The 27,706-nt window shown below is 43.4% G+C and overlaps 1 protein-coding gene across 1 annotated transcript; it reads left to right on the plus strand.

The window, feature by feature from the left end:
- The first annotated feature begins 1,845 nt into the window (after nt 1-1,845).
- LOC139394178 (C-type lectin domain family 4 member M-like) lies at nt 1,846-25,047 on the plus strand. Its single transcript, XM_071142220.1, has 4 exons — nt 1,846-1,993; nt 4,047-4,148; nt 4,609-5,158; nt 24,666-25,047. Exons 1-4 carry the CDS (start codon nt 1,846-1,848, stop codon nt 25,045-25,047), a joined length of 1,182 nt encoding a protein of 393 aa, XP_070998321.1.
- The last annotated feature ends 2,659 nt before the right edge of the window (nt 25,048-27,706 follow it).

The raw sequence follows: 27,706 nt of genomic DNA on the forward strand, positions 1-27,706 counted from the left end.
CTGTATTTTACGCGAGAATCACTCTGAGAGCATCAAGTGACCACTTGCGCAATGTAGCCGCTTACGGGTATTCTTCAACATAAATGCGTAAAACTACGTCACAATGCTGTAGACACCTTCGGGAATACGGAGAAAGAGTAATCTGGTTGATAGCCCATTCACTGCTCAATAGTGACGCATTGGAACGCAGCGCTTTCAAAACATGACGCAGTCCCGGATTGGATTTTTCTCAGGCTTTCGCCTGCAACATCAGTTCTGTTATACTCACAGACAATAATTTGACAGTTTTGGAAACTTAGAGTGTTTTCTATCCTAAACTGTCAATTATATGCATATTCTAGCATCTTGTCCTGACAAAATATCCCGTTATTTTTCCAAAAATGAAAATACTGCCCCCTAGTCACAAAATTAATGCTTTATATCATATATAATAATATAATCTACTGTTGTTGTTTTGTTGTTGTTATTCATTTGGAAAATGAATATTTGTTTCCACCTTGAAGATGTGTAGTAGGTTGTGTAGACTTTTTTTCTGGGGGGAAGGGTCGAGTTGAATGTTTTTATTTTATTTTAAAGCAGCAAAATGTGATGTTTTTTTTTCAGATTAGCCTTGTTAAAATTCCCAGTTACAATAAATGCAGCCCAGGATATGTGGTTTTCAGTTTACATAGAGTCAAATTAAGTTATTTCAGGGCCGTCGAGGTGTCTGCTTGGGGGGGATATACACGGCTGTGATTATAATCAAAGAGAATTCTCTTGGTAGATAATGTGGTCGGTATTTGATCGTAAGGAATTCTAGGTAAGGTGAACAAAAGGACTTGAGTTCCTGTATGTTGTTATGATCACACCACGACTTGTTAATCATAAAGCATACACCCCGCCCTTCTTCTTACCAGAGAGATGTTTGTTTCTGTCGGCGCGATGCGTGAAGAAACCGGGATGCTGTACCAACTCTGATAATGTATCCCGAGTGAGCCATGTTTCCGTGAAACAGAGAATGTTGCAATCTCGGATGTCTCTCCGGAAAGCAACTCTTGCTCGAATTTCGTCTACCTTGTTGTCAAGAGACTGAACATTGGCGTGTACTATACTCGGGAGCGGTAAGCAATGTGCCCGTCCATGGAGCCTGACCAGAAGACCGCTCCGCCTGCCCCTTCTGCGGCGCCGTTGTTTTAGGTCTCCTACTGGGATCCGATCTGATGTCCTGGTGGTGGTTCAAACATAGGTGTTGTACACTGTTGTAAACTAAACTGATATAAACCAAATATACAAACTAATCTACACTGTGGTAAATTAAACTAATATAAACTAAATATACAAACTAATCTACACTGTGGTAAACTAAACTAATATGAACTAAATATACAAACTAATCTACACTGTAGTAAACTAAACTAATATAAACTAAATATACAAACTAATCTACACTGTTGTAAACTAAACTAATATAAACTAAATATACAAACTAATCTTCACTGTGGGAAACAAACATGGTTCTCAGAAAATAAGTCAGTGGTCACATGGTGATGGTTAGAGTCGTACTATTGGTTAGACAGTTTCCCCTTTAATGGTTTTGACTGTTAAAACTGTCTCTGACATTAGACTCACACAGAGGCTCCAGCTGTGCAGCGAACAGACACAAACCTACAACTGAGATATCAGCAGACTTTACACCAGTAGAAGATACAACAGTAGAAGATACAACAGTAGAAGGTACAACAGTAGAAATTGCAACAGTAGAAGATACAACATAGAAGATACAACAGTAGAAGGTACAACAGTAGAAATTACAACAGTAGAAGATACAACAGTAGATGTTTTTTTGGGGACCACAAGCGTATCAAGATGTATAAGGGAATCTATGAATACACAAATGGATTTGAAGACGAAGAACCTAATGAAATAAAGACCATGGACGTTGATGATCATATTTACAACAACAAAAGACCCATCATGCCCTGCAAGAAGAATGGAGCTGGTGATCAACATTCAGGTAACAGTTTATCCTGTTAAAGTGCTAGACACTGACACACACTTACACCCCGACACACACACACACACACACACACACTGTGTTTTCTGTTAAACCTTACTGAAGCTTGTATGCTCAAAGATCTTTCCTTATTAAGCTGAGTTGCTTAGTTATTATTGTTAAAGAAACTAGGTCATATAAGATAGAAATGTGTGTACAATGCAGGAACCTAACTTGGGAATTAGGCCCCCACCCTCCATTGTTCGTTCTGGGCGCACAACCAATAGCTGAACATGCTCGACCTATGGTTTCCTGTTAGTCACGCACGCAACTCTTCTCACAGTCCGATGGCACTGGGGAGACCGTGGCCAGATACAAGTTCAGTTTGAGGAGGAAACCCTGGCAGCCGGCAGTATCTCCTTTGTATCCCGTGGGATAAATGGATCTTGTTATGTTCAGGAGGAGAAAAACAGTCCTTCAGACTAGCTCAGTGTTTCCTGTGGTACAGAAGACCACAGTCCTTCAGACTAGCTCAGTGCTTTCTGTGGTACAGAAGACCACAGTCCTTCAGACTAGCTCAGTGTTTTCTGTGGTACGAAGACAACAGTCCTTCAGACTAGCTCAGTGCTTCCTGTGGTACAGAAGACAACAGTCCTTCAGACTACCTCAGTGCTTTCTGTGGTACAGAAGACCACAGTCCTTCAGACTAGCTCAGTGCTTTCTGTGGTACGAAGACAACAGTCCTTCAGACTAGCTCAGTGCTTTCTGTGGTACAGAAGACAACAGTCATTCTGGACTCCGTGTCAGATCAACCATTATACAGTAGAGAACAGTCCTTCTAGAATCCATGTTAGATAAACTATTATACAGTAGAGAACAGTCCTTCTAGACTCAGTTTCAGATCAACTATTATACAGTAGAGAACAGTCCTTCTGGACTCCATTTTAGATGAACTATTATACAGTAGAGAACAGTCCTTCTGGACTCCATCTTCTCGACTAGCTGTGATAATAAAGACAGATTAATTTCCTGTAATGACGTGGCGGTGAGTCGGATGCAGGGGAATTATTTTAATAAAACAACAAAACCAAGAACACGACAATAATAACATGAGGCAATTTTAATATAAGTCTACTTAACATGCTCCAAACACTAATGTGTACATATGTAAATAAACATGGGTACGAGGACCCGTCGCGCACCTATACAACCATAAAACAACACTGACATAAAACAATCTCTGACAAAGACATGAGGGGAAACATAGGGTTAAATACACAACAGGTAATGAATGGGATTGAAAACAGGTGTGTGGGAAGACAAGACAAAACCAATGGAAAATGAAAAATGGATCAATGATGGCTAGAAGACGTCGACCCCCGAACACCGCCCCGAACAAGGAGAGGCAACGACTTCGGTAGAAGTTGTGACACTCTGATTGAGAAGCAACGACTTTGGTAGAAGTTGTGACACTCTGATTGAGAACCAATCTTGGCAACCATAGACATATAAACACCTAGACTAGAAAACCCCATAAACATACAAAAACCCCAAGACAATTCAAAAACTACACAAACCACCCTTGTCACACCCTGACCAAATAATAAAGAAAACAAAGATAACTAAGGTCAGGGTGTGACAGATACTTTCCAAATGCACTGTAGCCATGTTAGTTTGCCTTGTTATTCTTCTTCGTTATTCACTGTGTATTTATTCCATGTGTCACTATTTTAAATGTTGTATCTTTCACTCTGCATTGTTGGAAAAGGATCTGTCAGTCAGCATTTCACTATTAGCAAACACCTGTTGTTTATGAAGCAATTGACAAATGAAATTTGATTTGGATTGAAATAGGTGTTGGCAGTCATTTTGGGTGCCTGAACTCTGCAATATGTTTAAGCCAATATTCTGTTAGAGGTTCTGGAAGTCAAGCAGTATAAAATGTGAGGTGGAACTCAGTCAGTGCTGGTGTTCTGTCTAGCTTGTGTATTTCCCTCAGTGATTCAAAGAGCAACTGGACACAAATAAAAAGCTGAAAATTAGCCAGTTCTAGTTGTAATAATTTGTGCTTCAGTGTCGTGTCAGTGGTGGAAGAGATACTCTGGAGCTGCTGCAGGGTGTCTGGGACTGCTGTGTGTTCTCCTACTGGCTGGGATCATAGGCCTGTTTCTCTACCGTGAGTTTGATATGTTCTCACTCAAACATTCTTCATCATCAGTGGTGTAATGAACAGGGATCAATTACATTTACATTCCAGTCAATTCCATTCAGAATGTACACCAAAATCCAATTCCAAGAATTGGAAATCAATTGGAATTTCAGTGTACTTCCTGAATTGACTGGAAATGAAATGCAACTGACCCCAACCCTGGTCATGTCTGATCAACATTTCCAGTGTTACCTTGTTCATTGATCATATTATTTCACAGAGAGAAACCAATTGACCAGCTCCAACACACTGACTAAAGAGTGGGAACAGTTACAGATTAGCGGCAACAACCTGACTGCAGAGAGAGACCAGCTACAGACTAGCAACAACACCCTGACCAAAGAGAGAGACCAGCTACAGACCAGCAACAACAACCTGACTGCAGAGAGAGACCAGCTACAGACCAGTTACAACACCCTGATCAAAGAGAGAGACCAGCTACAGACCAGTTACAACACCCTGACCAAAGAGAGAGACCAGCTACAGACCAGTTACAACACCCTGACCAAAGAGAGAGACCAGCTACAGACCAGTTACAACACCCTGACCAAAGAGAGAGACCAGCTACAGACTAGCAACAACACCCTGATCAAAGAGAGAGACCAGCTACAGACCAGCAACAAAACCCCGACCAAAGAGAGAGACCAGCTACAGACCAGTTACAACACCCTGATCAAAGAGAGAGACCAGCTACAGACCAGTTACAACACCCTGACCAAAGAGAGAGACCAGCTACAGACCAGTTACAACACCCTGATCAAAGAGAGAGACCAGCTACAGACCAGCAACAACAACCTGACTGCAGAGAGAGACCATCTACATACCAGTAGCAACAACCTGACTGACGAGAGAGACCAGCTACAGACTACCAACAACACCCTGATCAAAGAGAGAGACCAGCTACAGACCAGTTACAACACCCTGACCAAAGAGAGAGACCAGCTAAAGACCAGTTACAACACCCTGATCAAAGAGAGAGACCAGCTACAGACCAGGTACAACACCCTGACCAAAGAGAGAGACCAGCTACAGACCAGTTACAACACCCTGATCAAAGAGAGAGACCAGCTACAGACCAGTTACAACACCCTGACCAAAGAGAGAGACCAGCTACAGACCAGCAACAACAACCTGACTGCAGAGAGAGAACAGCTACAGACCAGCAGCAACAACCTGACTGACGAGAGAGACCAGCTACAGACTAGCAACAACACCCTGATCAAAGAGAGAGACCAGCTACAGACCAGCAACAACACCCTGACCAAAGAGAGAGACCAGCTACAGACCAGTTACAACACCCTGATCAAAGAGAGAGACCAGCTACAGACCAGTTACAACACCCTGACCAAAGAGAGAGACCAGCTACAGACCAGTTACAACACCCTGATCAAAGAGAGAGACCAGCTACAGACTAGCAAGAACATCCTGACCAAAGAGAGAGACCAGCTACAGACCAGTTACAACACCCTGACCAGAGAGAGAGACCAGCTACAGACTAGCAACAACACCCTGATCAAAGAGAGAGACCAGCTACAGACCAGCAACAACACCCTGATCAAAGAGAGAGACCAGCTACAGAAAGAGACAGAACATCTGAAACAATCTTTAGTTGAGAAAGGTGAGTGAATATGTCTAATTACTGTTTTGTTTGACAGTCTCTGTATCAGTTCACATGCCACTCACAAACTGGCATTAAAGGAACAATGTGATAAACAATCTCCAACTTCCGAACCGTCCATTAGTTAGTGTCTTTCTTGACTGTCTGATTGATACTTAATTCATTGTTGTATTAAAGTGACTAAAGCAAGAAATGTTCAACTTATAGTGTGTCCGGAAGGATGGAAGAAGCTTGGTAGCATTTGTTACTACGTCTCTACTGAGTACAAATCCTGGGAGGAGAGCAGACAGGACTGCAGAAATAGAGGCGCACACCTGGTGGTCATCAACAGCCAAGAGAAACAGGTGTGTGAGAAAGAGAGAGTGACAGAGAGAGAGAGAGAGAGAGAGAGAGGGATGCAGCTTAAGCCCCACCATCTTCAACATATATATCAACAAATTGGTGAGGAATTAGAGCAGTCTGCAGCCCGGGGCCTCACCCTACTAAAATCTGAAGTCAAATGTCTACTGTTTGCTGATGATCTGGTGCTTCTGTCCCCAACCAAGGAGGGCCTACAGCAGCACCTAGATCTTCTCCACAGATTCTGTCAGACCTGGGCCGTAAAAATAAATCTCAGGACCGCAAATATAAATACCACCTTGACACCGTTTCCCTAGAGTACACAAACAACTATACATACCTCCGTCTAAACATCCGCGCCACAGGTAACTTCCACAAAGCTGTGAACGATCTGAGATAGAAGGCAACAAGGGCCTTCTAAGCCATCAAAAGGAACATAAAATTGACATACCAAATAGGATCTGGCAAAAAAGACTTGAATCAGTTATAGAACCCATTGCCGCTCACCAACCAAGACTTCACAAAATGGGACAAACATCAAATTGAGACTCTGCATGCATCATTCTTTAAAAATATCCTCTGTGTACAACATAAAACACCAAATAATGCACGCAGAGCAGAATTAGGCAGATACCCACTAATTATCAAAATCCAGAAAAGAGTTGTTAAATTCTACAACAATCTAAAAGGAAGCGATTCCCAACCTTCCATAACAAAGCCATCACCTAGCTGGTCCTGGGGCTCTGTTCACAAACACAAACAGACCCCACAGAGCCCCAGGACAGCAACACAATTACACCTAAACAAATCATGAGAAAACAAAAAGATAATTACATGACACATTGGAAAGTATTACCTAAAAAACAGAGCAAACTAGAATGCTATTTGGACCTAAACAGAGAGTACACCGTGGCAGAATACCTGACCACTGTGACTGACCCAAATTTAAGGAAAGCTTTGAATATGTAAAGACTCAGTGAGCATAGCCTTGCTATTGAGAAAGGCCGCCGTAGGCAGACCTGGCTCTCAAGAGAAGACAGGCTATGTGCTCACTGCCCACAAAATGAGGTGGAAACTGAGCTGCACTTTCTAAACTCCTTTCAAATGTATGACCATATTAGGGACACATATTTCCCTCAGATTACACATATCCACAAATAACTTGAAAACAAACTCAATTTTGATAATCTCCCAGATACCTTTGAAGTCGGAGGTTTACATACACCTTAGCCAAATACATTTAAACTCAGTTTTTCACAATTCCTGACATTTAATCCTAGTAAAAATTCCCTGTTTTAGGTCAGTCACCACTATATTTTAAGAATGTGAAATGTCAGAATAATAGTAGAGTGAAGGATTTATTTCAGCTTTTAGTTCTTTCATCACATTCCCAGTGGGTCAGAAGTTTACATACACTCAATTCGTTTTTGGTAGCATTGCCTTTAAATGGTTTAACTTGTGTCAAAAGTTTTGGGTAGCCTTCCACAAGCTTCCCACAATAAATTGATTGAATTTTGGCCCATTCCTCTTGACAGAGCTGGGGTAATTGAATCAGGCCTCCTTGCTCGCACACACTTTTTCAGTTCTGCCCACAAATTTTCTATGGGATTGAGGTCAGGGCTTTGTGCTACTCCAAAACCTTGACTTTCCTTAAGCCAATTTGCCACAACTTTGGAAGTATACCCATATTTATCTTTATTTCTTTTCCCTTTTGTACTTTAACTACTTGCAAATAATATGACATTTGAAATATCTTTATTGTTTGGAGCTTTTGTAAGGGAAATGTTTACTGTTAATTTTTATAGTTTATTTCACTTTTGTTTATTATCTAGTTCAATTGCTTCCAGAAAAAGAGAGAGAGAGAGAGACAGAGCGCAGGAATGACTATGTGTTAACAATGTTGTCTCTCTCCCACAACTACAGACATTAGTCAACTGGTTATGTGGACGAAATAACTATGTCTGGATTGGTCTGACTGACTCTGTTACTGAGGGGACCTGGAAATGGGTGGACGACACACCACTGACCACAAAGTAAGACATTAATGAATTCTGTGTCACTATGACATCACTGTCTGGAGTAGTATGTTCAGAATGGACAGCCTGATTCTGTGTTGTTTCTCCTACAGGTATTGGAACAGTGGACAGCCTGATTCTATGTGTTGTTTCTCCTACAGGAATTGGAACAGTGGACAGCCTGATTCTGTGTGGTGTTTCTTCTACAGGTATTGGAACAGTGGACAGTCTGATTCTGTGTTGTTTCTTCTACAGTTATTGGAACAGTGGACAGTCTGATTCTGTGTGGTGTTTCTCCTACAGGTATTGGAACAGTGGACAGCCTGATTCTATGTGTTGTTTCTCCTGCAGGTATTGGAACAGTGGAGAGCCTAATGGTGGAGGAGCAGAGAACTGTGTGTATTTCTACTCCTTGTCATCAGACACAGGAGAATGGTGGGACTATGAATGTTCCTATAAATACAGATGGATCTGTGAGAAATAGGATTCATCCTCGGTACTCTCTGTACTGCTAAACAGGATTATTAAGTCCTATATATCCTGAGCTTTTTTCTGCTTATTCAATTTACCTTGTCAAGTACATACAACATAGAACATTACAAATGTACAATACAATATAATAAACATATGAAAACATATGCAACAACAATACAATGACCTGATAACAGAAGGACTGTTTTCTGTGGTTGTGGAGATTCACCACTAAGGACTTGTCACCCCCTCCGGAGTACGACGTCGCCAGATTACTACGGTCCTGGGAGTTACGCACACCTGGTACTCGTTATTAACCTGTGTTTCACACCTGGCACTCGTTATTAACCTGTGTTTCACACCTGGCACTCGTTATTAACCTGTGTTTCACACCTGGCACTCGTTATTAACCTGTGTTTCACACCTGGCACTCGTTATTAACCTGTGTTTCACACCTGGACACCATTATTAACCTGTGTTTCACACCTGGCACTCGTTATTTACCTGTGTTTCACACCTGGACACCATTATTAACCTGTGTTTCACACCTGGCACTCGTTATTAACCTGTGTTTCACACCTGGACACCATTATTAACCTGTGTTTCACACCTGGCACTCGTTATTAACCTGTGTTTCACACCTGGACACCATTATTAACCTGTGTTTCACACCTGGCACTCGTTATTTACCTGTGTTTCACACCTGGACACCATTATTAACCTGTGTTTCACACCTGGCACTCGTTATTTACCTGTGTTTCACACCTGGACACCATTATTAACCTGTGTTTCACACCTGGCACTCGTTATTAACCTGTGTTTCACACCTGGCACTCGTTATTAACCTGTGTTTCACACCTGGCACTCGTTATTAACCTGTGTTTCACACCTGGCACTCGTTATTAACCTGTGTTTCACACCTGGCACTCGTTATTATCCTGTGTTTCACACCTGGCACTCGTTATTAACCTGTGTTTCACACCTGGCACTCGTTATTAACCTGTGTTTCACACCTGGACACCATTATTAACCTGTGTTTCACACCTGGTACTCGTTATTAACCTGTGTTTCACACCTGGACACCATTATTAACCTGTGTTTCACACCTGGACCCCATTATTAACCTGTGTTTTACACCTGGTACTCGTTATTAACCTGTGTTTCACACCTGGCACTCGTTATTAACCTGTGTTTCTCACCTGGCACTCGTTATTAACCTGTGTTTCACACCTGGTACTCGTTATTAACCTGTGTTTTACACCTGGTACTCGTTATTAACCTGTGTTTCACACCTGGCACTCTTTATTAACCTGTGTTTCACACCTGGCACTCTTTATTAACCTGTGTTTCACACGTGGCACTCGTTATTAACCTGTGTTTCACACCTGGCACTCGTTATTAACCTGTGTTTCACACCTGGCACTCGTTATTAACCTGTGTTTCACACCTGGTACTCGTTATTAACCTGTGTTTCACACCTGGCACTCGTTATTAACCTGTGTTTCACACGTGGCACTCGTTATTAACCTGTGTTTCACACCTGGACACCATTACCTGCATCATTTCCTCCCCTTTACATGTCTCCCAGGTTCACTCACCAGTTGGTGTTGATCTTGTGTGTCGGTGTTCTGCCTCATGTTATTATTGTCGTGTTCTTGGTTTTGTTGTTTTATTAAAATATTTCACCTGCTTCTGACTCACCGCCCCGTCATTACAGGAAATGAATCTGTCTTTATTATCACAGCTAGTCGAGAAGATGGAGTCTAGAAGGACTGTTCTCTATACTGTATAATAGTTGATCTAACATGGAGTCTAGAAGGACTGTTCTCTACTGTATAATAGTTGATCTAACATGGAGTCTAGAAGGACTGTTCTCTACTGTATAATAGTTGATCTAACATGGAGTCTAGAAGGACTGTTCTCTACTGTATAATAGTTGATCTAACATGGATTCTGGAAGGACTGTTGTCTTCTGTACCACAGAAAGCACTGAGGTAGTCTGAAGGACTGTTGTCTTCTGTACCAGAGAAAGCACTGAGCAAGTCTGAAGGACTGTTGTCTTCTGTAACCCAGGAAGCACTGAGCAAGTCTGAAGGACAGTTGTCTTCTGTACCACAGGAAGCACTGAGCAAGTCTGAAGGACTGTTGTCTTCTGTACCACAGAAAGCACTGAGCACGTCTGAAGGACTGTTGTCTTCTGTACCACAGAAAGCGCTGAGCTAGTCTGAAGGACTGTTGTCTTCTGTACCACAGGAAGCACTGAGCTAGTCTGAAAGACCTAAATTGTGGAGCTGCTTTACTCCACAAAGAGACCATGTTTGCATGTGGATTTATTAACTTAATATATTTTGTTTACGTTGTTTGCAAACTATGTGACATGAGGTAATGCAAAAATAACATGCGAAAAAGGCAATACTTTTTTACAAATAAATTCTTATTATATATTTGTTTTAGCAAAACTGTTGAGTCCCTGAATGACAGGTTGCCACTACTCTGGATTGATTAATTTCATTTTACTCCTGAGACTCGTTCATTCTCTTTCTTGAGCCTGTCATTTTTTCCATTAACGCTAAGACCGTGAACATGTTTGTAAAGACCAGTCAAAGGCTACGTTTTAGTCTGGGATTTAAACGCATCGTCTCGGTTTTTGGGGGAATTGAAAAAAAGTTACAATTTAATTCGACTGAAATGTTTACAAACTAGATGAGCTGAAATGAAAGCAACATCTGACAATGAACAGTCAGATGATACGTCTCATCTCGAAAACAATGTACAGTATGTTTAGATAGGTGTAATCTAGAGCCAAGCTGGTTGATTTGTAATCTGAGAATATCCTGCTATTGAGGGAGTTCTATTACGCTGACCCGGGTTGAACTGGACAATGGGCCGTCACGTCATCTGGCGACAGCGGAGAGGGAGGAGCGCTTTGTCTCAAATCAGACAGTAATCTGGAGGAGCGCTTTATCTCAAATCAGACAGTAATCTGGAGGAGCGCTTTATCTCAAATCAAACAGTAATCTGCACCCCTCGGTCCCAGCCGGCGACCCAAAAAAACGACTTCGTAAAAGAGGGAAACGTAGCGGTCTTCTGGTCAGACTCCGGAGACGGGCACATCGTGCACCGCTCCCCAGTATACTTCTCGCCAATGTCCAGTCTCTTGACAACAAGGTTGATGAAATCCGAGCAAGGGTAGCATTCCAGAGGGACATCAGAGACTGTAACGTTCTTTGCTTCACGGAAACATGGCTCACTGGAGAGACGCTATCGGAGTCGGTGCAGCCAGCTGGTTTCTCCACACATCGCGCGAAAGAAACAAACATCTTTCTGGTAAGAAGAGGGGCGGGGGCGTATGCCTTATGGCTAACGAGACGTGGTGTGGTCACAAAAGCATACAGGAACTCAAGTCCTTCTGTTCACCTAATTTAGAATTCCTCACAATCAAATGTCGACCACATTATCTTCCAAGGGAATTCTCTTCGATTATAATCACAGCCGTATATATTCCCCCCCAAGCAGACACATCGATGGCTCTGAACAAACTTTATTTGACTCTTTGCAAACTGGAATCCATACATCCTGAGGCTGCATTCATTGTAGCTGGGGATTTTAACAAGGCTAATCTGAAAACAAGACTCCCTAAATTGTATCAGCATATCGATTGCGCAACCAGGGCTGGCAAAACCTTGGATCACTGCTATTCTAACTTCCGCGACGCATATAAGGCCCTGCCCCGCCCTCCTTTCGGAAAAGCTGACCACGACTCCATTTTGTTGATCCCTGCCTACAGACAGAAACTAAAACAAGAAGCTCCCACGCTGAGGTCTGTTCAACGCTGGTCCGACCAATCTGATTCCACACTCCAAGACTGCTTCCATCACGTTGACTGAGATATGTTTCGTATTGCGTCAGACAACAACATTGACGAATACGCTGATTCGGTGTGCGAGTTCATTAGAACGTGCGTTGAAGATGTCGTTCCCATAGCAATAATTAAAACATTCCCAAACCAAAAACCGTGGATTGATGGCAGCATTCGTGTGAAACTGAAAGCGCGAACCACTGCTTGTAATCAGGGCAAGGTGACCGGAAACATGACCGAATACAAACAGTGCAGCTATTCCCTCCGCAAGGCAATCAAACAAGCTAAGCGTCAGTATAGAGACAAAGTAGAATCTCAATTCAACGGATCAAACACAAGAGGTATGTGGCAAGGTCTACAGTCAATCACGGATTACAAAAAGAAAACCAGCCCCGTCACGGACCAGGATGTCTTGCTCCCAGGCAGACTAAATAACTTTTTTGCCCGCTTTGAGGACAATACAGTGCCACTGACACGGCCTGCAACCAAAACATGCGGCCTCTCCTTCACTGCAATCGAGGTGAGTAAAACATTTAAACGTGTTAACCCTCGCAAGGCTGCAGGCCCAGACGGCATCCACAGCCGCGCCCTCAGAGCATGCGCAGACCAGCTGGCTGGTGTGTTTACGGACATATTCAATCAATCCCTATCCCAGTCTGCTGTTCCCACATGCTTCAAGAGGGCCACCATTGTTCCTGTTCCCAAGAAAGCTAAGGTAACTGAGCTAAACGACTACCGCCCCGTAGCACTCACTTCCGTCATCATGAAGTGCTTTGAGAGACTAGTCAAGGACCATATCACCTCCACCCTACCTGACACCCTAGACCCACTCCAATTTGCTTACCACCCAAATACTTCCACAGACGATGCAATCTCAACCACACTGCACACTGCCCTAACCCATCTGGACAAGAGGAATACCTATGTGAGAATGCTGTTCATCGACTACAGCTCGGCATTTAACACCATAGTACCCTCCAAGCTCGTCATCAAGCTCGAGACCCTGGGTCTCGACCCCGCCCTGTGCAACTGGGTACTGGACTTCCTGACGGGCCTCCCCCAGGTGGGGAGGGTAGGCAACAACATCTCCACCCCGCTGATCCTCAACACTGGGGCCCCACAAGGGTGCGTTCTGAGCCCTCTCCTGTACTCCCTGTTCACCCACGACTGCGTGGCCACGCACGCCTCCAACTCAATCATCAAGTTTGCGGACGACACAACAGTGGTAGGCTTCATTACCAAAAACAACGAGACGGCCTACAGGGAGGAGGTGAGGGCCCTCGGAGTGTGGTGTCAGGAAAATATCCTCACACTCAACGTCAACAAAACTAAGGAGATTATTGTGGACTTCAGGAAACAGCAGAGGGAACACCCCCCTATCCACATCGATGGAACAGTAGTGGAGAGGGTAGCAAGATTCAAGTTCCTCGGCATACACATCACAGACAAACTGAATTGGTCCACCCACACAGACAGCATCGTGAAGAATGTTCAGGAGGCTGAAGAAATTTGGCTTGTCACCAAAAGCACTCACAAACTTCTACAGATGCACAATCAAGAGCATCCTGAAGGGCTGTGTCACCGCCTGGTACGGCAACTGCTCCGCCCACAACCGTAAGGCTCTCCAGAGGGTAGTGAGGTCTGCACAACGTATCACACAACACTCACATTTGCAACTGCGACCTGGCCAAGATAAAGCATAGCAGTGTGTACAGACAACACAGAGTTACACATGGAGTAAACAATTAACAAGTCAATAACACAGTAGAAAAAAAAGAGAGTATGTACATTGTGTGCAAAAGGCATGAGGAGTGATAAATGAAGTCACTGGAGTGATAAATGATCAGATGGTCATGTACAGGTAGAGATATTGGTGTGCAAAAGAGCAGGAAAGTAAATAAATAAAAACAGCATGGGGATGAGGTAGGTAAAAATGGGTAGGCTATTTACCGATAGACTATGTACAGCTGCAGCGATCGGTTAGCTGCTCAGATAGCAGATGTTTGTAGTTGGTGAGGGAGATAAAAGTCTCCAACTTCAGCGATTTTTGCAATTCGTTCCAGTCACAGGCAGCAAAGAACTGGAACGAAAGGCGGCCAAATGAGGTGTTGGCTTTAGGCATGATCAGTGAGATACACCTGCTGGATGGGGTGGGTGTTGCCATCGTGACCAGTGAACTGAGATAAGGCGGAGCTTTACCTAGCATGGACTTGTAGATGACCTGGAGCCAGTGGGTCTGGCGACGAATATGTAGCGAGGGCCAGCCGACTAGAGCATACAGGTCGCAGTGGTGGGTGGTATAAGGTGCTTTAGTGACAAAACGGATGGCACTGTGATAAACTGCATCCAGTTTGCTGAGTAGAGTGTTGGAAGCAATTTTGTAGATGACATCGCCGAAGTCGAGGATCGGTAGGATAGTCAGTTTTACTAGGGTAAGTTTGGCGGTGTGAGTGAAGGAGGCTTTGTTGCGGAATAGAAAGCCGACTCTAGATTTGATTTTCGATTGGAGATGTTTGATATGAGTCTGGAAGGAGAGTCTACAGTCTAGCCAGACACCTAGGTACTTATAGATGTCCACATATTCAAGGTCGGAACCATCCAGGGTGGTGATGCTGGTCAGGCGTGCGGGTGCAGGCAGCGAACGGTTGAAAAGCATACATTTGGTTTTTACTAGCGTTTAAGAGCAGTTGGAGGCCACGGAAGGAGTGTTGTATGGCATTGAAGCTCGTTTTGAGGTTAGATAGCACAGTGTCCAAGGACGGGCCGGAAGTATATAGAATGGTGTCGTCTGCGTAGAGGTGGATCAGGGAATCGCCCGCAGCAAGAGCAACATCATTGATATATACAGAGAAAAGAGTCGGCCCGAGAATTGAACCCTGTGGCACCCCCATAGAGACTGCCAGAGGACCGGACAGCATGCCCTCCGATTTGACACACTGAACTCTGTCTGCAAAGTAGTTGGTGAACCAGGCAGGGCAGTCATCAGAAAAACCGAGACTACTGAGTTTGCCGATAAGAATATGGTGATTGACAGAGTCGAAAGCCTTGGCAAGGTCAACGAAGACAGCTGCACAGTACTGTCTTTTATCGATGGCGGTTATGATATCGTTTAGTACCTTGAGCGTGGCTGAGGTGCACCCGTGACCGGCTCGGAAACCAGATTGCACAGCGGAGAAGGTACGGTGGGATTCGAGATGGTCAGTGACCTGTTTGTTGACTTGGCTTTCGAAGACCTTAGATAGGCAGGGCAGGATGGATATAGGTCTGTAACAGTTTGGGTCCAGGGTGTCTCCCCCTTTGAAGAGGGGGATGACTGCGGCAGCTTTCCAATCCTTGGGGATCTCAGACGATATGAAAGAGAGGTTGAACAGGCTGGTAATAGGGGTTACGACAATGGAGGCGGATAGTTTCAGAAATAGAGGGTCCAGATTGTCCAGCCCAGCTGATTTGTACAGGTCCAGGTTTTGCAGCTCTTTCAGAACATCTGCTATCTGGATTTGGGTAAAGGAGAACCTGGAGAGGCTTGGGCGAGTAGCTGCGGAGGGGGGGGGCGGAGCTGTTGGCCGAGGCTGGAGTAGCCAGGCGGAAGGCATGGCCAGCCGTTGAGAAATGCTTGTTGAAGTTTTCGATAATCATGGATTTATCGTTGCAGGTGAAAGCCTGAGAAAAATCCATTCCGGATGTGCCCCATGTTTTGAAAGCGCTGCGTTCCAATGAGTCCCTATTGAGCAGTCAATGGGCTATCAACCAGATTACTCTTTCTCTGTATTCCCGAAGGTGTCTACAGCATTGTGACGTAGTTTTATGCATTCACGTTGAAGAATACCCGTAAGCGGCTACATTGCGCAAGTGGTCACCTGATGCTGCCAGAGAGATTCTCGCGTAAAATACAGAGGAAGCCATTATTCCAATCGGTCCTACTGAAAAACGAATTGTCCCGATGGATATATTATCGAATAGATATTTGAAAAACAACGTTTGCCATGTTTCTGTCGATATTATGGAGCTAATTTGGAATATTTTTCGCCGTTTTCGTGACTGCAATTTCTCAGCCAAACGTGGAGAACAAACGGAGCTATTTCGCCTACAAAAATAATATTTTTGGAAAAAAGGAACATTTGCTATCTAACTGGGAGTCTCGTGAGTGAAAACATCCAAATGCACGTGCATTTGCAATATGTTTCAATGGGCATTTACCATCACAAATTTGTCATGCTCAAAAATCCTGCAGGAATGCAAAATTGACTGACTTGATTAACACAGGATGGCCGTGCAGTGATAGTTGTTCCTTTCCATCGCTCGTTGTGTTGACTTCATCATGTCCATTTGGTGATGTTTTTTCACTATAGAATCATATTGCAAATGCACATGCATTTGCAATATGTTTCGATGCGAATTTACCATCACGAATTTGGCATGCTCAACAGTCAAACTATACTTTGCTCAAACTATACTTTTGTCAACTTTTATTATCATAATTTTTTTTTTTACTTGTGCATAAGGCATATGTTTTGTCCATTTGCAATATGATTGAATAGGAAGTCAAAACTCAAAGTCAAAAGTCACTCTTTTTGGGGCCAAATGCCACAATAAATTTGACATGCTCAAAAATCCTGCAGAAATGCAAAATCGACTGGCCTGATGAACTCGGGATGGCCGGGCAGTGATAGTTGTTCCTTTCCATCACTCGTTGTGTTGATTTCATCATGTCCATTTGGTGATTTTTTTTTCACTATTGAATCATATTGCAAGTGCACATGCATTTGCAATATGGTTCAAATGGGCATTTACCATCACGAATTTGGCATGCTCAAAAGTCAAACTATACTTTTGTCAACTTTTATTATCATAATGTTTTAGTTATTTTTACTTGTGCATAAGGCACATGCTTTGTCCATTTGCAATATGATTTCATAGGAAGTCAAAAGTCAAAGTCAAATGTCAATTTTTTGGGGGTCAAATGCCACAATAAATTTGACATGCTCAAAAGTACTGCAGAATTGCAAAATTGACTGACCTGATGAACACAGGATGGCCGGGCAGTGATAGGTGTTCCTTTCCATCACTCGTTGTGTTGACTTCATCATGTCCATTTGGTGATGTTTTTTTCACTATTGTATCATATTGCAAATGCACATGCATTTGAAATATGTTTCAGTGGGCATGTACCATCACAAATTAGTCATGCTCAAAAATCCTGCAGGAATGCAACGTTGACTGGCCTGATGAACACAGGATGGCCTGGCAGTGATAGTTGCTCCTTTCCATCGCTCGTTGTGTTGACTTCATCATGTCCATTTGAGGATGTTTTCTCACTTTTGCAAATTCAATGTGCATTTGCAATATGTTTCAATGGGCATGTACCATCACGAACTTGTCATGCTCAAAAATCCTGCAGGAAAGCGAAATTGACTGGCCCGATGAACTCAGGATGGCTGGGCAGTGATTCTGGTTCCATTCCATCGCTCGTCAGAGTTGATTTTAGAAGTGTCACTTTGGTGATGGTACCTCACTGATAAAACATATTGCAAATGGACAAGAGTCACCAGCAAGTCACCGTCCATCAGTCAATTAGATATCATTCTGACACCAAACTGATACAAACTGACACCAAACCCACTTTTTCCAACTCGTTTAGTAGCCAACTATCACATACTACAGAAATGGCCCAAAATTCACAACGCCTTCTATTCAAACCATGATAAAAACGTAAAACACATAGTTACGTTCCAGCTAGCGGGTCCAGTTCAGATGTCATGTGTAGGCCTAGCTGAGGCGACCCCGAATCCCAAGTTTCGGCCCGATAGGTCATTTGGTGAGCAAGACCCTAATTGGTGCTGAAAATCCACTTTTTTCCATGCCTTGCTACGGGATCCTTGAATGAGCTATCGGACAGAAACGTTGGGGTCCGTCTCTATGGGCCGAGCCGGTTTCAATGCACCTAGTCTTGAGTCTCTGAGACTTTTCTAAATGTCATCATTATCGTAATGGTCAAAATGAATTGAAGTCATTGCAAATGTACGAGGCTGTTTCTCGGTCCGAGAACCTTCTAGAGCCATGTAACTCACCACGCACTATCGACCTGAGGTCTAGAACAGGTTTCTAAAGTTTCGGAACTCTAGGTCTGACGGTTCTTTAAAAGTTCCAACAAGGTTAACTAATGCAGGCACTGTCTGTCTCTACGCACCCCAATACGTCCCTCCTTCCAAGCTGTGTGTGATTTAGTTTTTCTTTGAAATTTTATGGGAAAAATCACTGATTTACAGTTCATGGGGGTTGCCTAATCACACATATGAAGTTTTGGAAAGATCTGACTTTTTTAACCCTTCGAAACAGCCCCTGTGACACCAATTATGGCACTTCCGGTTGGCACAGGAAGCTATAAGTCAACACATATCCTCATTGGGGTATGTTTTTACAGAATCCTGAGTTTTAAGTCTTTACGTTAAGAACTGACTGATTTACACAGGGTTGAATGCACTATTTCTATCAAACTGCAGGTAGGGTATGGATATAAACATTTTAGGGTGATTTTAACCACTTCCGGTTGGTCCAGGAAGCTTAGAATCAACACAGGTAGACCTCATAGTGGCCTAATGGATTGTCATCGAAGACAGGTTCCTACAGCATTCATAACCCACATAGGCCTCAGGTTGAATTTAGGGGTGCAGTCAATGTATTCCTATGGGGAGAGAAGTCATTGTAATCTGTGTGATCAAAAAACCCTTTTTTACTATTAAGGGTTAATGCCACACGGTCAAGGTTAGGCTTGCACAGATCGGGAGGACCTCAGGTCGAATTGTGCTTCTCACCCTAACGGTTCTCTCACTGTCACCCAAAAGCAAATGACATTTAGGGCCAGGCTTCATTTTGGGCCTACTTTTTTTCACGGTCAAGCGGGGATTCTTATTGAACTCGGCACAGTCTGGAGACTATGGTGATGCCATTTTTTGTGTTGATTTCAGAATGACATTTTGGTGATGGTCCCTCTCCGTTTAAACATATTGCAAATGTACAAAAGTCAACTAGCAAGTCAGTGTCCATCAGAGCGAGCTACGGTCAAGCGGGGCATCTCATTGAACTCGGCACGGCCTAGAGAATATGGAAATTCCATAGCAGGCTCTGTGTGTCTTTAAGCTCCGCACTTTGTCACTCCATCCTTGCTGTGTGTGTGTGTCTGTGTGTGTGTGTGTGAGAGAGAGCTTTTCTTTGACATCTGTTGGGAGAAATGACTGACTTACAGTTCATGGGGGTTGCCTAATCACACATATGAAGTTTTGAAAAGATCTGACCTTTTTAACCCTTGGAAACAGCCACAATTACACCATTTAAGGCACTTCCGGTTGGCACAGGAAACTATAAATAAACTCATATCCTGATTGGCATATGCCTTTACAGAATCCTGAGTTTTAAGTCTTTACGTTAAGAACTGAGTTATTTACGGAGGGTTTAGTGAGTGTGTGTTATTTCAGAAAATCATAGAAAATCACAGAAATCTCGCAGAGCTTCGCAGCACACTTTAAAAAGATTTGTATGAACACCCTGCAACTGGATCTGTAACAGTTTTTAAAAAAAACTATTTTTGAACATCACCAATTTGACATTGTACGATTTCTCTTAAATGACGATCGATAAATGGCTGGTTCTTGTTTTATTGACACCGGAGGCTCCTTGACTTTGACGTGAAGCGGAAAAATTATTGCTCTATTTTCATTTTGGACCTTTAATCCCAAAAAAATGGCAATAACTCACAAACCGTTGAGGCCTAGACGCCATCTTGTTCGGGGCCAACTGCCCATTATGCCAAACCTACGCTCACCAAGTTACTTCTTTGAAATATTTTCAGTTTTGGAGATAAGGCCACGTCGTGATTCGTGATATTTTGTACATTTGCAATATGATTGCTTATGCCCTCTTGTGGGATTTATCGGGACAGCGGAAAAATGACCAAAATTTGATTATTTTATAAAACGGAAACCGAATGTCCGAGAGAGTTCGTTTGATGACTTCCCGGTAGATCCGGCCCTGCCGCACGGCCCGACGCCGTCCGCAAATTTTACAAACATTTTCGGACGTCTAGTAAGGGACCGTACATTTGCAATATGGACTTTCTCACTAACCATACGGCTAATGTCAGAATATTCCCTTAAGGGTTAAAAAATTTCCCTTAAGGTATTCATATATGCAAATACACCAGGTGTATTTATGCAAATGAAGCACCTATTTTCTTTATTTAAAATAAATACTACATACCTGATACAATAACAAAATGAATATATGAGTGTTATCATTCTTACAATAATTTTGGGGGAAATTGTCCAATAAATGTAAAACCTCAATTCACACCAAAATCTCAACTCCATTAATTATTAGTTTGTTCCAGTAAAATATTGTATGTGCTATAATTCAGTAAATATCTGATAGATTATGAAAATGATAAACGTTTGGAGTATCTTCAGCCACTGTGAGGAGGCCTGCGTCTTGTGACCGTAGAATTACACACAGGACTCCTCAGACACACCCCTCGAGAAGTGAAGTGCTCTAAACCGAGCCAGGTCTTATGCAAATGATCAACATGTAATTTACAGTAAGTCATTTGCCTTTTTTCCAGTAAGAAGCATGTGACAAGCTGACTCTCACACAGAGCTGTTGTCACACACTTTCACACTTCTGTACTTAGTGACCACATGAGTTTCAAATGGTGTGAAGGACATCACCACTGAAAACCCTCTGAGACAGATGCAGACATATTGTACATTCTGATACATATCTCTGAGTAACTCTTCTCACTGAGACAGATGCAGACATATTGTACATTCAAATACATATCTCTGAGTAACTCTTCTCACTGAGACAGCAGAGATGAAAATAACTGTTCATGACCATCGATGGTGTGCAAGGTGAAATGTGTTAAACTACTAAGAGTATGAAGCACAAAAACTAAACTAATATAAACTAAATATACAAACTAATCTATACTGTAGTAAACTAAACTAATATAAACTAAATATACAAACTAATCTTCACTGTGATAAACAAACATGGTTCTCAGAAAATAAGTCTGTGGTCACATGGTGATGGTTAGTGTCGTACTATTGGTTAGACAGTTTCCCCTTTAATGAAGTTGACAGTTAAAACTGTCTCTGACATTAGACTGAGTCACACAGAGACTCCAGCTGTGCAGCGAACAGACACAAACCTACGACTGAGATAACAGCAGACTTTACAACAGTAGAAGTTACAACAGTAGAAGTTACAACAGTAGAAGATACAACAGTAGAAGTTACAACATTAGAAGATACAACAGTAGAAGTTACAACAGTAGAAGATACAACAGTAGAAGTTACAACAGTAGAAGTTACAACAGTAGAAGTTACAATAGTAGAAGTTACAAGAGTAGAAGTTACAAAAATTACGATTCGAAGACGAAGAACCTGATAAATAAATACCATGGATATTGATGATTGTATATATGCCAATCAAAGAACCATCATGTCCTGCAAGAAGGATGGAGTTGGTGATCAACGTTCAGGTAACAGCCGGTATTCATTTTGGGTTTCTGAACTCCACCATATGCTGAAAAAAACAGCATAGACCAGCATCAATTTCAAGCTGGTCCATGCTGGTCCGATGATCTAGCATGTTATGCTGGCCGTCCAGGCTTCAATGTGTTTTTGTTGTTGACCAGTCTTTGCTGTGTTTTGGACACTGGAGATCAGTTTCAAGTCACAATATGCCGGCTTGCAAAATGACGTTTTAATTCCTATTCCTAATCCACTCCAGACAGAGTCACAAAATCTATATTCAGAATGACAGCCAGTGTTAGAATTGATGAATGAATGAGACTATCTGAACCAGGCTTCCCCAACTGGTGGCCCATCGGCCGATTTTGGACCGGCGGTGGTTTTACTTGGCCACTCAAGTTTTCTGAGCATTTTCATTTTCATGAAATCAGCTCCAAGTGATTTAAATTTTGGAAATCTGTTTACCAAGTATTCCCACGCATGATAGAGACAAGCAATCACATGTTGAATTGATTATGTTTTAGTGAAATATTATATATGTTTGGGCTTCTTGTGGTCAATTTTGAGGAGGGGCAGAGGGGGAGAGAGAGAACGAGAGAGGAGCATCCTGGAGTGCAGAACAGGAGGGAGGATGTAAATGATGAATGCACCATTTACCATGGCAGAGGTAAAAAGGGAAATAGGCTAACTTCACCTGGAAAAGATGAGGTGTGCTATGTTATGTTGGCCCGTCTTAGTAATGAGGCACTGGATAAGGTTTTGTTGTTGAACAACAGAGTGTAGAAGGCGGGGAAACTACCAGGCAGCTGGAAGGAGGCAATAGAGGTACCAATCAGGAAGACAGGCCAACAAGCTATCTGTCACGCCCTGACCTTAGAGATCCTTCATTCTCTATTTTGGGTCTGGGTGTGACTAGGGTGGGCATTCTAGTTTCTTTATTTCTAGGTTGGCCTGGTATGGTTCCCAATCAGAGGCAGCTGTCTATCGTTGTCTTTGATTGGGGATCATATTTAGGCAGCTTTTTCCCACCCGTTGGTTGTGGGATCTTGTTTTTGTACTGTTGCCTTTGAGCTGCACGTTCGTTTCTTTGTCCTTTATTGTTTTTGTGTCGGTTCTCATAAATAAAGATGATGAACCCAAACTGCATTTTGGTCCGATTCTTCCGTATCGGCCAATAGCTTTAAGGATCCGCCCCTTTTGATACATTTTCACCTGAAATGACATTCCCGAAATCTAACTGCCTGTAGCTCAGGCCCTGCAGCAACTATATGCATATTCTTGGTACCATTTGAAAGGAAACACTTTGAAGCTTTTATGGAAATGTGAAAGGAATGTCATTCAATATTCAATATGACACAATCTGGATCTGGTAAAAGATAATACAAAGAAACAACCAACCGCTCTTTTGTATTTTTTTTGTTTCATCTTTGAAATGCAAGAGAAAAGCCATAATATGTTATTATTATTCCAGCCCAGGTGCAATTTAGATTTTGGCTTTTAGATCAGTGTATGTGCAACGTTTTAGACTGATCCAATGAACCATTGCATTTATGTTCAAAATTTTGTCAAGACTGCCCAAATGTGCCTAATTTGTTTATTATTAACTTTTCATGTTCAAAATTGTGCACGCTCTTCAAACAATCACATGGTATTCTTTCACTGTATTAGCTCATGTAAATTGGACAGTGCAGTTAGATTAACAAGAATTTAAGCTTTCTGCCAGTATCAGATATGTCTATGTCCCGGGAAATGTTCTTGTTATTTACAACCTCATGCTAATCGCATTAGCCTACATTAGCTCAACCATCCCGTGGAAGGGACACAGATACCCCAAAAATGTCTTTAACGTCACACAACGAAGGCTGGTCACCTGCAAAAACACAACAAAGGCTGGTCACCAGTGAAAACACAACGAAGGCTGGTCACCTGCCTATGCTGGTCAATGCCGTTTTTTCCACAGGGGCTGCAACTCAAGCAACAGAACATTTGAGGTACCAGAACTCAGTTGTTGTGTTGTGGCCCAAGTCAAGCTTGTCTATTTTACTCAGTGCTTGACAGAGCTACTCTACACAAATAAACGCAAATACATGATACAGTTCTTATGACAATAATTTGTGCTTCAGTGTGGAAGAGACGTTTTCTAGCTGCTGCAGTGTGTCTGGGGCTGCTGTGTGTTCTCCTACTGGCTGGGATCATAGGCCTCTTACTCTACCGTGAGTTTGATATGTTCCCACTCAAACATTCTTCATTGTCAGTGGTGTAACAACCAGGGTTCAATAACATTTACTTTCCAGTCAAATCAGAAAGTAAACCAAATTTAAAATGTTACTCATTGAAAACCATTGAAGATAATTTGAATTCCAGTGTACTTCCTGAATTGACTGGAATTTAAATTGAATTGACCCCAACCTTGGTAATGACTGATTAACTTGGTTGTTGATCGTATTATTTCACAGAGAGAAACCTATTGAACAGTTACAACAACCTGACTGCAGAGAGAGACCAGGTACAGACCAGCTACAACAACCTGACCAAAGAGAGAGACCAGCTACAGACCAGTTATAGTTTCCTGTCTAAAGAGAGAGACCAGCTACAGACCAGCTACAACAACCTGACCAAAGAGAGAGACCAGCTACAGACCTGTAATAAATATGGCACATGTCCCCAAGACTGGATAAGGTCTTGCTGCAGTTGTTACTACATCTCCACTAATGAGAAAACGTGGGACTTGAGCAGAAAGGACTGTCAGGCGAGAGGAGCAAACCTGGTGATCATCAACAGCAGAGAGGAACAGGCTTTAATCAAAGCGTTCAACAAAAGAGCCTGGTTTGGTCTGACGGACAAAGAAGTTGAGGGAACCTGGAGATGGGTGGACGGCACACCACTGACCACAAGTTACTGGAACAAAGGGGAGCCAAATGATTTCGAAGGAGAAGACTGCGCTTTGGTTGATAACACTCTAAAGGACCCAGTAGTGGCTTGGAATGATGTGCCATGTAACCACAAGAATGGTTGGATCTGTGAAAGGCAGCTGTGTTAAGTCTATCAATAACATGGAGTTGGGGAGGGTTGGGAAGAGCTTGGGGGAGCTGGGGTTGGGGAGGGTTGGAAAGAGATTGGGGGAAGGGGTTGGGGAGGGCTGGGGTTGGGGAGGGCTGGGGTTGAGGAGGGTTGGGAAGAGCCTGGGGGGGAGCTTGGGTTGGGGAGGGCTGGGGCAGAGAGGGTTGGGAAGAGCTTGGGGGGGGGCTGGGGTGGGAGGGTTGGGGTTGGGAAGAGCTTGGGGAGGGCTGGGGTTGGGGTTGGGAAGAGCTTGGGTAGGGCTGGAATTGGGGAGGGTTGGGAAGAGCTTGGGGAGGGCTGGAATTGGGGAGGGTTGGGGTTGGGAAGAGCTTGGGGAGGGCTGGGGTTGAGGAGGGTTGGGGTTGGGAAGAGTTTGGGGAGGGCTGGGGTTGGGAAGTGATTGGGGAGGGGTTGGGAAGAGCTTGGGCTGGGGTTGGGAAGTGCTTGGGGAGGGCTGGGATTGGGAAGAGCTTGGGGAGGGCTGGTGTTGGGAAGAGCTTGGGCTGGGGTTGGGAAGAGCTTGGGGAGGGCTGGGGTTGGGAAGAGCTTGAGGAGGGCTGGGGTTGGGAAGAGCTTGGGGATGGCTGGGTCGGTGGATAAGGGATATAAAGGGACAGTGCAGCAAACCTGACCAACTGATCTAATTGATCAGTTCATTGATTGCTGGAAATCCAAAAACATGATGTGACTGTGGCACTCCAGGACCAGGAATTCCTACCTCTGGGCTAGGGTGAAGGCTGGGTTGAGATCCATGGGGTTGAGTGGTGATGATGGCTGGGTGGAGGCCAATGGTTATGTGAAGGTTGGAGGGAAGGAGGGATCAATACCAGGGGTGATGGAGGGGTGGATGCTGGGGTTGTTGGGTTTGGTGGAGGCTGTGGTAAGACTGTGGAGGAGTAGGGGTGGATACTAAGCTACATTCAGCTACATTCAGCTAAGTTCAGCTACATTCTACAGTAGGTTACTCTCCCATATTGCTAAGTTGATTGTTCAGCTACTGTAGGTTATTCCCCAATATGGCTGAGTTGACTGTTCAGCTACTGTAGGTTACTCTCCCATCCTACTGTAGGTTACTCTTCTATGCTACTGTAGGTGTCTCTCCCATGCTACTGTAGGTTACTCGCCCATGATACAGTAGGTTACTCTCCCATGCTACTGTAGGTTATTCTCCAATGCAACTGTAGGTTACTCTTCCATGCTGCTGTCGGTTACTCTCCCATGTTACTGTAGGTTACTCTCCAATTCTACTGTAGGTTACTCTTCCATGCTACTGTAGGTTACTCTCCCATGCTACTGTAGGTTACTCTCCCATGCTACTGTAGGTTACTCGCCCATGCTACTGCAGGTTACTCGCCCATGCTACTGTAGGTTACTCGCCCATGCTACTGTAGGTTACTCTGGCATCCTACTGCAGGTTACTCTCAAATGCTACTGTAGGTTACTCTCCCATGCTACTGTAGGTTACTCTCCCATGCTACCCATGCTACTGCAGGTTACTCTCCCATAATACTGTAGGTTACTCTCCCATGGTACAGTAGGTAACTCTCCCATTTGGCTAAGTTGACTGTTCAGCAACTGTATGTTATTCCCCAATATGGCTGAGTTGACTGTTCAGCTACTGTATGTTACTCTCCGATACTACTGTAGGTAACTCTCCCATGGTACAGTAGGTTACTCTCCCATATGGCTGAGTTGACTGTTCAGATACTGTATGTTACTCTCCCATGCTACTGTGGGTAACTCTACATTGCTACTGTAGGTTACTCTCCCATTCTACTGTAGGTTACTCTCCCATGCTACTGTAGGTTACTCGCCCATGCTACTGTAGGTTACTACCCTATGCTACTGTAGGTTACTCTCACATGCTACTGAAGGTTACTCTCCCATGATACTGTAGGTTAATCTCCCATGATACTGTAGGTTACTCTCCCATTATACTGTAGGTTACTCTCCCATGCTACTTACTGTAGGTTACCCTTACAAGCTACTGTAGGTTACTCTCCCGTGCTACTGTTGGTTATTATCCCATGCTACTGTAGGTTACTCTCCCATTATACTGTAGGTTACTCTCCCATGCTACTTACTGTAGGTTACCCTTACAAGCTACTGTAGGTTACTCTCTCGTGCTACTGTAGGTTACTCTCCCATGCTACTGTAGGTTCCTCTCCCATGCTACTGTAGGTTACTATCCCATGCTACTGTAGGTTACTCTCCCGTGCAACTGTTGGTTATTATCCCATGAACCAGTAGGTTACTCTCCCATGCTACTGTAGGTTACTCTCCCATGCTACTGTAGGTTACTCTTCCATGCTACTGTAGGTAACTCTCCAATGCTACCCATGCTGCTTTAGGTTACTCTCCCATGCTACTGTAGGTTACTCTCCCATTCTACTGTAGGTTACTCTCCCATGCTACAGTAGGTTACTCTCACATGCTACTGAAGGTTACTCTCCCATGATACTGTAGGTTAATTTCCCATGATACTGTAGGTTACTCTCCCATGCTACTGTAGGTTACTCGCCCATGCTACTGTAGGTTACTACCCTATGCTACTGTAGGTTACTCTCACATGCTATTGAAGGTTACTCTCCCATGATACTGTAGGTTAATCTCCCATGATACTCTAGGTTACTCTCCCA

Source organism: Oncorhynchus clarkii, unplaced genomic scaffold (genome assembly GCF_045791955.1).
Source record: "Oncorhynchus clarkii lewisi isolate Uvic-CL-2024 unplaced genomic scaffold, UVic_Ocla_1.0 unplaced_contig_8380_pilon_pilon, whole genome shotgun sequence".
NCBI classification, from domain to species: domain Eukaryota; kingdom Metazoa; phylum Chordata; class Actinopteri; order Salmoniformes; family Salmonidae; genus Oncorhynchus; species Oncorhynchus clarkii.

Excerpts from the sequence above, each read along its gene's own strand:
- LOC139394178 (XM_071142220.1), top strand. The coding sequence starts at position 1,846 with ATGTATAAGGGAATCTATGAATACACAAATGGATTTGAAGACGAAGAA. Across the intron at positions 1,994-4,046 it reads AGCTGGTGATCAACATTCAG|TGTCGTGTCAGTGGTGGAAG; the intron begins GTAACAGTTTAT and ends TTTGTGCTTCAG. Across the intron at positions 4,149-4,608 it reads CATAGGCCTGTTTCTCTACC|AGAGAGACCAGCTACAGACC; the intron begins GTGAGTTTGATA and ends CCCTGATCAAAG.